The following is a 12,498-nucleotide window of genomic DNA, read 5'->3' as shown; positions in this document are numbered from 1 at the left end:
AAGCGAAAAAAAAAAATGATATAATGAATTGGTTGTGTACTATGAATAATTACTAGAAGATTAGCAGCAAAGAAAATATTCTCATACTTTTATTTTCAGGTATATAGTGTTTTTTCTAACATTTCATCATTCTATAATATGTGCAGATTACACAACACGCAGCATTCAAAATGAGTCTTTCAGAGCAGTCTGTAAACTAATGACCTCTCCTCTGCCAGAGGAAAAGTAAATAGTCCAATAACACTTGAGATAATAAAAGTCAGATAACAGCCTTCTCCACGACTAACTTAGTCGGAGAGCTTAATGGCTTGTTTGCATAGAGATAACAACTGGAGTTTCTCAACTCTTCCTGTACTGGAAACAATTACACTGATGTATCTGATCTTAATGTTTTATTTCTTAGCTGTACTACACATACAAATCATAATATAATTTTTTTTTCGCTTCAGTGTCTCTTTAAAGGGCAAGAGCTGTGCAGCTGGCAACAGTTTAATTGCTTATAAAAGTTTTAATTTTTTTCTTCCGTTATAGAACAATGAATATAAAAGAAAACAGGATATATCTTACCTCTGCTATGGCTAACTTTTCCTGAGCTACGTAGCCAGAAATATTGATCATCTCCATACGATCTCTAAGAGGCTCTGGAATGGTTTCTGTAACATTAGCTGTGCAGATGAATAAGACCTGGAAACATGGATAATGTGGTCACTTAAACCGCTAAATCTAAACCATGTCAAAGGACAACTATCATGAAGATACTCTATTAATCCACTGTATGCTGGGCATACATGGCTCGTTTTTGCCACTCGATTCTCCTATTCGATCATTTCGCCACTCGTTTCCACAGTCCATTCTCTTATCTTCCGCTTGTTTTTCTCATCTTTTTCCATTCACTGCAATCCGGAATCGAGCGGTGAAGTGATCGGGCTGGAGACCGGACATGTCGGAAATGATCTATCGAGCCATCTTAATGGCTCATAAACGAGCCATGTATGCCCAGCATAAGGGACGGTCAATGAGATGCAATTTTTTCAAAGTTCCTAAAGGAGTTATATAAACGTTCATCCAGCATTATGCAAATATTGCATTTATGCAGCCTGAACATGGACCAATCAAATTCCACCTGGATGGGATTCGATTGATCGGTTTTCAAGCTACATGCATTTTCATACAGAATTTGCATAAACCTGTATGAACCCAGAACGATTTGCATCTCATTTATCATCTCTGCCCCACAAAAGATTACATGATTTTGGCAGACGCCAAAAATTCCTTCCCAACTCCAGATGGCAATCAGATAAAATCCCTGGATCAACATCACTGGGCATTACCTAGTAATTATAGCCATGGATGTCTTTTACGCAAGGAAAGCATCTAAGCCCCCTTTAAATGCAGATATAGAATAACTACTTCCTGTGGCAATGCATTCCACATCTTAATCACTTACTGTAAAGAACCTTTTTCTATATAAATGTCTAAAATGTACTCCTTGGATGCGGCTTGGCTTCCTATTGGAGGAAGCTAACAGGGCGGAGAGTGGTGGGATGGGGGGAGCATGTTATTAAGGGGACGATTCTGAGGAGGCTAATTGATAAGCTTCACATAAACACAGCAGGCTAGCAATAAGCAGATTGCTGCTAGCCTGGCGATCTTTTAAGGGGGGACAGCAGAGCGCAGGGGGGCTGGCAGCGGTGATAGAATGACAAAGAGGCATGTCACTGTGCACATGGCATGCCTTTGGGTCCTATTAGGATTTCAATATGCTGCCTCGGGTTCTCTTTAAAGCTATGTTATTGGTAAGGTTTGAAAATATCTCAAGTTAATTGGATATTTGTTTTAAGATGTTTAAAGTGAGAAAGTTTTCACTGTGCCGTCACATGTCTGTTGAGATGCACGCCAGGCACTTGGGGTGATGCGAGAACACATCCAAATCCCTCTAGCTGTGCCATGCACAGCCATATGGATTTGCATGTGTGATGTGATTTTTTTTTTTGCTGCATTTTATTTTTTAAAAAGGTTTTTAATAATGGTCCTTGAAGTACCAATAATAGTGTTTAAGGGCTCTGCCTCTTACATAGGAGATGTCTCAGCTCTTCCTAATTCAGTAAGCCAGCACCAATTCAGTAAGGAGTTCTTGGGCGAGACTCCCTAAACCTGCTACTGCCCACTGAGTGCGCTCTAGTAGATACCTCACAAGCACTTTGATTCCGACAGGAGAAAAGAGCTATACAAAATATGGAAATATAATAATAATAATAATAATAATAATGATAATAATAAATACCATGGTATAAAATGCAGCTGAAAATAAAACTTAATACTTATGAACCTACACATTGAAAAAAGCCTGACTGAACATCTTAAATACTTTATCTGAGCTGAAGCTCGGGTCAAAGAGATAATACTTACCCTAGAAGAGGAGGATAGCCTCAGGATCCTGTAGATTTCTGACAAGGGCTTGTCAGAAATCTGATCGGAGTTGTGCTCCTCTTCAAGCACGATCACAGCCGCACCGTATCTGAGCAGTAAGCTGGAGCTGCTAGTGCTCACACTGGTGCAGTGCCTGAAGAGGAGCAACGGCCCGATGTTAGAGAGGGTCTTGGTAAGCAGTGACAGGAGCAAGGAAACCCCGGAAAGCTCTACAAAATGCAGAAGCTTCCCTCTTCTTAGTATTTCCTTTAATGACCTGAGCTTTGGCTTAGGTTTACTTTAATCTTAACCACCCTGGCATTCTATTTCCCCAGGATTTCCGTGCAAAAACTGGTACAATTAATTTTCAGAACTTCTTTTCCTGTAACTTACCAAAATGAGTCAAGCAAGAGTTTAGTATACATTATGAGAATAATAAGAGTGTCAAACACAAATTCTTGTCAAAAAAAATAATAAAATGTATTAATGACAAACAGAAATAGCTTGCATTTTAATCAATGCAGAAATATGCAGAAATAAATATTTGAAGGCAGAAAAAAAAAACCAGTACAGAGGTTTACCCCTAAAACACCTCCTTTGTGTGGTGCACTTTGTAGCAAGGGATTGCACAAAGTGCCACATCGCAGTCCGGGCAATAAGTGCGGGTCTCCTTGCACATTTTTTTCCCCGTCAGGGCCTTGTTTTGGCGCAGCAGACCGCACACCTTTTTGTAGGTTGTAGTTGGTTTGCGGTCGGTGGCAAATATTCCACAAAGTGGTGTCCAGTCAGTCTCTCTGGATTCACAATATAGGACGCTCTGTGCCCCAATCTACTTGACTCTGGTAGGGGGTGTTTCAGATAGATTTTTTTCGCATAACTACCACACAAAATCATGATGAACAACAGCCCTGTCACTGTTATTTTGAAGAGGACATATGAATTCCATTGTTCAAGGAGGTGCCTGAAAATTTTCCTTTAATATTTTTTTTGCTGTTTGCAGACAGCTGGATAAAAGGTCAGCCCTGTCCACACCTCCCATTGTGTGATTATAGTCCAACACTGCTTGAGGCTTGTCCACCTCCCTGCTACCTCTGGTGGTGGTGTGCACAGTAGCAGCGTTGTGCACGGTGCTGAGGATGCACGCGTCCCATTTGTCCTTCCACCGCAGAGCCATCATTTTCCCTTCTGCCAGGCAACAACCTCACCTTTCTTTAGCTTCCTGGCAGAGAGGGCCGGTGGCATTTGGCGTCTGTTGGCCTTCACCATGCCATAAGCATCAGTCTTGTGCTAGATCAGGTGGTCGTACAGTTCTGGGGAGGTATAAAAGTTGTCCGTGGTAAGACAATACCCCTGATCCAGCAACAGCTTGATGAGAGCGAGCACGGATGAGGTATCCAACCCATACTCACTGTACTGTGGACCAAACTTTGTGCCTTTGCCAGTGTACACAATGGAATTCCAGATGTACCCGGACTTTGCCTTTGCTGAGTCTTCCCTTGTAAGCCATGAGACTTTTGTTCACGGTGACGTCTCGATCTGGTATGTAGGCACCCCGGAATTTGCAGACAATCAGCTGGTAGATGTACCAGATTTTCAGCTTGCGTGCAGGATGGGTGGCCTCACTGAAGTCCTCGTTGTTGGCGAAATGCAGATACTTCATGATAAGGGTGTAGCGGTACTCCGGCATCACACACCCAAAGAACGGAGTGGCAGTCGTCCGGTTTGTAGGCCAGTACCACTTCTGCAGTGTTTTCCTCTACACTCCCTGTAGGAAGAGGCCCAGGAACCAGATGTCATCCCTGGTGACAGGTTCCCACCACCTGCTCCTGGATAACCTGCTTAGAGGAGCACCCTGCTGCTGCGCTGCGTAGCGGTTGGTCTCCTCTACAATCCTCTGGATGACATCCTCTGTCAGGAAGAGCTCCAGGTAGGCCAGCGGGTTGTGGTCACAGTCGCACTTCTGCCCAGGTACCCCAGTGAAAGGGAACCTGGATGGCAGAGCTTGCACCAGACTCTCCAGCTCACACCACGTGCGCACAACAACTGGCTCCTCTGTATCGCTGTCACTTGTGGCCTCAGTCTCTGATAAGTCCCCAGGAACGTCACTGTCAGATTCCTCAGCCACAGACTCGACATCACTGCCGCTATCCTCCAAGATGTCCAAGAGCTCCTGGTCAGACACCTCCGGGAGGCCATGACCCTAAGCAAGATACGGGGTCGGCCAAAGGTGAGTGGTCAGCGACAAAAAAAAAAATCTGCAGCAAATACAAACACACAGATTACAGCAGTCTCTATAAAAACTATACCGTAACACTGTATGAAGCAAAGGCAGAAAATCACTATCAAAGCACAGAAATCACAGAAAGAGTTAGCTGACAAGCAGACTAGCAATTGGACACTGGCGACTCTGAAAGAGGAAGAAAATGTAACATCCCAGCCTTTTTATACTGTGTACAGGTGTTTTGCTAACAACTTTGAATTACTGTAAACTGATTGGATTACTGTGCTTGGGGAATGATGTCATTTTGTGATGTAAATCATGCGCCGGCCAGCAGGGGACGCATGATCTGCATCAGAGGAAGGAGCTGGGCTCAGCTCGTCCATAACGCCAGGATGGTTAACAAGCACAGCAATGTACGATACTGTCAAAGAGCAGAAGCCATAGTACCTTTGACAGGTCGACAGGTACATCCAGGTAATGATCGAGGAAGTTCGCATTTTGCTCTGGGTCCAGAAGTTCAAGGAGAGCGGAGGACGGGTCACCCTGATATCCACGCCCAAGTTTATCCACCTGTAAAGAGGGAGTAAAAGGAAAAATTCTTAATCCAAATCATACTTTGCTAGATATACTGAACTCAGGATAAAGAAAAACACATCCAAGCTGCTAGCTTGTCTATACATAAAAATGATTCATCGGTTCAGAATAAAAAGTTTATTATATAACTAGGCCTAGTTTTTAGCTTAGCCGTGCACATACAGCGCTCGCCTCGCAAACCCTCCCATGCACACCGCGCGCACACAGGCCCGCCCCCCTTCGGGACCTATCCTCCTCTGCCGCCCGTCATTCCCCCCAGCTTGAGTGTCTCTGCGTCCCTCCCTGCACATGCACAGTGCAAAAAAGCACTGACACAGGGACAAAACAGGACGCAGAGACAAAGGCAAATTATATAAAGAGACGTACACCTTGATAAAAAAAATGCTTGTACACGCCAACCAAATTACATATTTAAACATTTTTACAGGTAAACAGACTGCAAATAGTAAACAGTTAACGTTTTAACTTAATGAATTGCCTCAATGCCGCCTCTCCTCTATTGCTGCCTCGCATACTCCCCGCGTCCTCCACGCTAGTTCCTTACTTGCTCTTTTCAAACAAGAAGTGCGCATAAAGTGGCCAATAAGAAAGCAGGGTGATGTACCGCGGATTTAATCAATCCATTTGTCGCATCAGTGGAAGAGTGGGACTATTTTGTCTCATGAAAAAAGGAAACTGGAATGGAACCCTAGAAGTGTCCCGTAGAAGTGGCAAAATGTTGCGAAACCCCTGTGGGGTTCTCACGGAACCCTAGGATTCTGCCAGCACCCCGGCTGAGAATGGCTGATGATTGGCATGCAGCATGGCTTCATTGCCCCTTCAAACACAGATTCAAGATGTGCCGTATATACTCTGCTATAAGTCGAGAAATTTTGGACTGACAAAGTATAAAAGTGGGGGGGGGGGGGTCGCCTTATACTCGAGATAGCCCAAAATTTCCCCACTTATAGCTAGGAATAGGGGAGGCACCTCTTTCTCTCCCCCTTCCTGTAATGCAAAGCAGACAGTTTATTGAAAATCCCCCTCCCTCCCACCACTATGCAAAGGAGCCTCTTGTCTATCTCTCCCCCCTGTGTAATCGCTAAAGTGGAAGCTTCTCACTCACTAATCCATCCGAGCACAGCTCTCTTCTCCCTGCAGTTATCACGTCAGAACACCGGATAGCTCAGTGAGTGATTGCTGGCTTCAGTGATCACACAGAGGGGGGAAAGGTAGAGAGAAGAGGCCTCTTTGCATGGTGGTGGGAGGGGGCTTTTTAGCAAGCTGTCTGCTAACACTGCTGGGAAGGGGAGACAGGGGATAGCTATTGCCCACCAGTGACTGCACAGGCAGGGGGGCACAGGGGCCTCACAGCAGGAGCCACACAGCCAGCAGGACACAGGGGTCACCCAACATGAGCCACACAGCCAGGGGGACACAGAAGCCACACAGCAGAAGCCACACAGCCAGGGGGACACAGAAGCCACACAGCCAGGGGAAACAGGGGCCACACAGCAGAAGCCACACAGCCAGGGGAAACCGGGGCCACACAGCATAAGCCACACAGCCAGTGGGACACAGAGGACACACTACTAGAGGGGCCACACTGCTAGAAGGGCCATACAGCCCTTAACTTTGCTGCACAGACTTATATTTGAATTATTAATAAATTCCTGTTTACGAAGGTCAAATATTGGGGTCGACTTATACATGAGGTCGACTTGTATCCGAGTATATACGGTACTTAAACCCAAATTGCATACCTCATCAATAAGAATAAGAGGGTTTTCGGTCTTTGTCTTCTTCAGGCACTGAATAATTTTTCCAGGCATGGCTCCAACGTAAGTCCTCCTGTAAAGGGAAATCAAATATATTGTTTCAATAAGTTTATGAATCACGTGCGCGCGGACACACACACACTTTTCTTTACAAATACGGTTTCACCCAAAATGTGTGTTTAAATAGACTGAATAATGTTAGTTGAATTATGGGGGAGGCTGTACTGTACAGTATGCTTCAACAAAAGCTGCTGCTTAAGTTATTTTTCTAATCCACAGAGTTATATCCAATAAAAAAATGATATGAATCTAAGAATGAACATTTTTCCCTAAAGGACTTATTCAAGAATTCCATACCTGTGACCTTTTATCTCAGCCACGTCAGTCATCCCTCCAACACTAAAACGAAAGTATTCTCTATTTAGCGCCCGTGCAATGGAACGTGCGATGCTTGTTTTACCCACTCCGGGTGGACCATAAAAGCACAGAATCTTTCCCTGGGTGCTTCCTCGCAGTTGGCTCACAGCTATGAACTCCTGTACACACAAAATTATGCAACAATGGGTAGTCTGCAATTGCTAGTAATAAAAGAGAGAGAGAGAGAGAGAGAGAGAGAGAGAGAGAGAGAGAGAGAGAGAGAGAGAGAGAGAGAGAGAGTGTGTGTGTGTACAGCATGGCACATGACAAAGTGGCAGAGAGAAGGCAGGGTGAGTAGGAGAACAATGCCTTTGGCTGAGATTGACCACCAGGCTGACCCCCCTTTTTTTGTTTTTATTTTAAGCGTTACCGTGTATACTCGTCCAAAAAAGTAGCCCAAAAGTGGGAGTTTCTGCTTATACAAGAGTCACTACACACCACTGTTCTCCCCCACCCACCTAGGAGAAAACTCAGGAGGAATAGGGAATTGCATATGGGCCATTATGTACTACTGGGATCAGACTTGTAGATAGACACCCATGTTGTAAGTTTAAATTATGATTAAATAAATGATACTTTTTAACTGAACACTGCCGTTTGTCTAGCTTCCATTTATATAATTAACTTGATTAAGTATCCCTGTGAATGCTAATTGATGTGTTAAATAACTTGCGATACTAATCAGCTTTTTACCATATCCTTTGTAGTATGGATATGAGATTCAATAAGGTTAGAACAGGTTGTTTTACAAACAAAAAAGTAATTGGAGGATGCATTTGAACATCCCCAGATGCAGATTAAACCCAATTAAACTTACAAACTACACTGATATTTGTAGGTTTTGTTAAAATGACAAATTAAATAAAATCTTACAAGGATTCTCTTCTTGACATCTTCCATTCCATAATGATCTTCCTCCAGAACTTCTTCTGCTCTCCGTAGATCTAAATTCTCTTGACTGTATTTTCCCCAAGGAATGGAAGTTAACCAATCAAGGTAGTTCCTTGTTACACTGGATGCAGGAAGGAAAACCGGTGTTGTTAGCTTACAGGGCCAACAATGGATAATTTGCATATTCAGCAGTGATGCACTGGGAGATATCTCAGAGCTCACTCCAACCTGAATAATTGCAAATACTTTTTGTTTTAACAAAGCAAACTTTTGTTTTCCACAGCATTTTAAGTAAGAGGGATTTTTGGTTCATTGTAGCCCCTAACAAACTGAGAAGTTCTGGTTCACCATGAGCTAGCTGGGTACTCCGTAACTCTGGGCGTTTCAAGTCCTAACCCATAGAGCTGCATTAATCCATTCCATGCACTGATGAGGATCAACCAATCCGAAACAGTATGGAAGTTTGATTATTGTGGTTCTGTATATTTAACAAGCTTACACATTATTGCATTCCAGTGGTTGTGGAGGTGTGGTTAGCTTATAGGGAGACAGGAGTGTTGAGCAGGGCGGAGGCAGCGCATTGACGCGCTGAGGTGCGTGACTTGACCCTCACCAGGAAGCAATGCAAAGGGAGCCGCGTGTGATGCGGTGGTAGCGTGGAAGCCGGACACAATACGTGCACGTCTGGCTACCGGACTGCTGAAAAGAGAGGAGAGGCCCTGAGGCGCAGGGTGGATTGCCTACCGAAGGAAGGATTCAAGCTGTATGGGGTGCCTAATCTAGATGGATGCAGCGTGGAGGTGGTGAGCCTGCAAGTGCCAGCATTTTGGTGGTCACCAAAAAATTGAGAGCAGTAGACTGTGTTAATATCCTGGTGCGATTGGCCAGAAGAAGATTTGCTACACATTGGTGGATGTTTGAAATTTATAGTAGCAAACGGTGTTTGTAGCCTGGTGCAATCGGCCAGAAGACTTGCTTTATGTGACAAGTGCTACAAGCTGATACATATTGCTGGTCGTCTGAAATTACCATATTTTTCGGACTATAAGACGCACTTTTTCTCCCCCAAAAGTGGGGAGAAAAAGCCCCTGCGTCTTATAGTCCGAATGTATGGTATTTTGCCTTTTTTTTGTTTTTCGCTTAACCTACTGCTGCCACATGTACCAATACATCCACTGCTTGAGATCTGGCCACCTCAGCTCAAGGATTAATAGCGTAACTCACTTGAATAGGATGTAATGAGCCCGGTCTCCCCGCACAGATCTGGAGTTTCCAGCCAGTTTTCAATGCCTCCCGCGTGAATAAGACGTAACGAGGCAGCTTGCCCGATGCACGAATAAGACGTAACGAGCCTGGTCTTCCATGCATGAGCCAGCTGGTTAACACTGTCCCACGTCCCATTCTATTGACCGTCAACTGTGTATTGGCTGCGCTCATCTCCGGCGTCACTTGCCTCTCCTCACGAGAACAGCGGTCAGTTTTCATAGAATAAGCGCATGCCGTTAGCGGCCAATCAGCACAATTGTAATGGGAAAGGTGCAGCGGCAACAGGAAAGGCAAGTGACAGCCGGGGGACATGCACGCAGCCAGTTACAGCCAGTGTGTAGTAGACGGCCAATAGTGTGCAGTGTAAACCGTCTGGTTACGCAAGAGCCGTTTCGTGCAGAGAAGACCAGGGTTGTTACTTCTTCTTTACGTGAGGTCTGCTTGCAGCAGATGTGGCTAGTCCCTGCATCAGCCCCGTGTCAGCTATTCCGGGCAGAGAGGAACATCTTTAGCCACGATGGTCGCAGTGTCCATCAGAGGCCACCATACTGCCTTGCTTATTGGTTCATCCTATGACCCCGGCGCACGTGAGAGGGTGCCAATAAGCAAGGCAGTATGGTGGCCTCTGATGGACACTGCGACCATCGTGGCTAAAGATGTACCCCTCTGCCCGGAATAGCTGACACGGGGCTGATGCAAGGGCCAGAGCGGACCTGCATTACCGATCTTACATTGACTACTGCCATGCCACCCGGGGAGATGTTAAAACTGATGGCGCTGCTGCCGGGGGACAAGCTAAAAGATGGACATTGCAGCGGCTGCTGCTATCGGCCTGGGGAGATGGTAACACTGATCGGGGACAAGCTGGAAGATTCACACAGGCATTATAGATCATTGCAGCGGTTGCTGCTATGCCACACAGGAACACCACATCACTCTGCTGCAGCCCTCCCAGGAACCTCTCATGATGGGTGAGACCTTAATTTAATTGCAGTGGTTAGTGTAGCTAGCTTGGGGGGTAGGGAAGCAGAGGTTTGTGTAATGTTGTGTAGCTGGGTGGGGGAGGACATCAGTGGTTAGTGTAGTGTAGTGTAGTTGGGGGCCTCAGGGGTTAGAGTAGTGTAGTGTAGTGTAGTTGGGGGCATCAGAGTTTCGCATAGTTGGGCAGTTTAACTTAGATAGAGACACCTTGGAGGGAGTTTAAAGGTCTATAGGACACTCCTGGACCATGGATGTACCTAGATTTAGTTTTTTTTTTTGTTTTCCTGGTTTTTGCCCTCTAAATCTAGGTGCGTCTTATAGTCCGGAGCGTCTTATATACCGAAAAATACGGTAATAGCAACAGAATATGTGTGTATCCTGGTGCGATTGGCTAGAAGATTTGTTTTATAAAACAAGTGTTACAAATTGATGCATATTGGTGGTTGCCTGAAATTTATAGCAGCAGACTGTGTGTGTGTATCCTGGTGCGATTGGCCAGAAGTTTTTGATACATGCTGCAAGTAGCTATATAGTGGTGGTAAAAAGGAATCGGCAATAACAGCCTGTGCGTATATCCTGGTGCGATTGGCCAGAACTTTTTGCTATTATGACACGTGGAAAACAGAAAGGAAAGACAGTTGCTCACAGATGACATACAGAGTTTTATGGAGGTGAAATCTAAAAAAGCTGATGGAAGTAAAGAAAGAATGGAGGAGGCTCCTAGTAAATCCCATTGGGAAGAGGTTGGATCTGGAAATAAGTGTATATAAGCCAAAAGTCCTGCAAGGAAGAGGAAAACTGTCTGGTGCGGAGTTGGATGAGGAAGAGGAAATTTGGAGGGATCGGATGAGGTCTCTGCCAACTTTATCAGATATGGAGGGTTTGATTGAACGTTTAGGAAAATCGTTCCATATGCAAATGATGGAGATTAAAAATGAGGTGATGAATATTGGTCATAGAGTAGCAGCTGTGGAGAGTAGGGCAGAAAAGGTGGAACAAACTGTGTCTGAAGTTTCTTCTCAGATTAATCTGCATAACAAAAAGTTTGATGAGATGTCCCAATTAGACGATTACGAGAATCGGAATCGTAGGCAGAATATCAGAATAAAAGGGCTTTCTGAGAACGTCAATGCAGCTGACTTGAAAGAGTCAGTGCTGAAGATTTTCCATATTCTTTTGGATAATGATAGATCTATTGAGATTGAGAGTGTCTAGATCGATGGGTCCTCAAAAAAAAAAAAAAAAAAAAAGACTGATCATAAGAATTCAAGAGATGTGATATGCAGATTTTTGTGTTTTGCTGACAAAGAAGAAATCATGATTAAAGCTGGAGAAAAGGGTTCAATGGATTTTGATGGAAGCATAATGGATTTATATCCGGATTTGTCTTGGAGAACTTAATCGATCATGAGGACAGTAAAACCTTTATTAGAGGAATTAAGGAAAGCAGGAGCAAAATATAAGTGGGGGTTCCCTTTTAGTCTCATTGCAAGTTTGAATGGAAAATCTGCAATTTTGAAATCTAAAGATGATGTAAAAAAGTTCTGTGAAACTTTGGGGATTCCATCAGTGGATTTTGAGGATTGGAGATGTTCTGGCTTTAATATAACCTTTTCTCAGCAGGATAGATGGCAGAAGAAATATTAAATGATTAGTAATATAGTTGATTGATGAGGGTTGTTTAAATCAGAGTAGGGGTAATTAGAAAGTAGTTTTTCCTGGTGGGGGTGATGCTGAGCCTTTTCAAATCTCCCAGAGGGATCTCTAAGGGGATGGAGATAAAGAGAATGGGGTTCTCTGGTGGGGGGTGTCCTGAGTGGGCGATTGTTTTTTTGGTTTTTTTTGTATTATGTTATTTTTTTTTTCCTTTTTTACCCTCTGGTCTCCTCTAAGCAATTAAAGAAATGTGTCAGGGCTCGTTTCCACATTGTGGTTTGGAATCGCCTGGATTCCACCGCTGAT

The 12,498-nt window shown here is 44.3% G+C and overlaps 1 protein-coding gene across 3 annotated transcripts in view; it reads right to left on the bottom strand.

The window, feature by feature from the left end:
• Positions 1-12,498, bottom strand: part of LONP1 (lon peptidase 1, mitochondrial) — a 104,558-nt gene that overhangs the window by 27,373 nt on the left and 64,687 nt on the right. For all 3 annotated transcript variants that reach the window (XM_068233733.1, XM_068233732.1, XM_068233734.1), the window contains exons 9-13: positions 8,272-8,410; positions 7,339-7,517; positions 6,967-7,054; positions 5,078-5,200; positions 568-684 (exon numbers count right to left, since the gene is read on the bottom strand). In XM_068233733.1, coding sequence (XP_068089834.1) covers positions 568-684; positions 5,078-5,200; positions 6,967-7,054; positions 7,339-7,517; positions 8,272-8,410 — 646 coding nt within the window. The remainder of the gene's footprint in view (positions 1-567; positions 685-5,077; positions 5,201-6,966; positions 7,055-7,338; positions 7,518-8,271; positions 8,411-12,498) is intronic.

The sequence above is a fragment of the Hyperolius riggenbachi genome, chromosome 1 (assembly GCF_040937935.1).
Source record: "Hyperolius riggenbachi isolate aHypRig1 chromosome 1, aHypRig1.pri, whole genome shotgun sequence".
Taxonomy (NCBI): domain Eukaryota; kingdom Metazoa; phylum Chordata; class Amphibia; order Anura; family Hyperoliidae; genus Hyperolius; species Hyperolius riggenbachi.
Note: the sequence above shows the minus strand (reverse complement) of the source record. Positions and strands in the feature narration are given on the sequence as shown.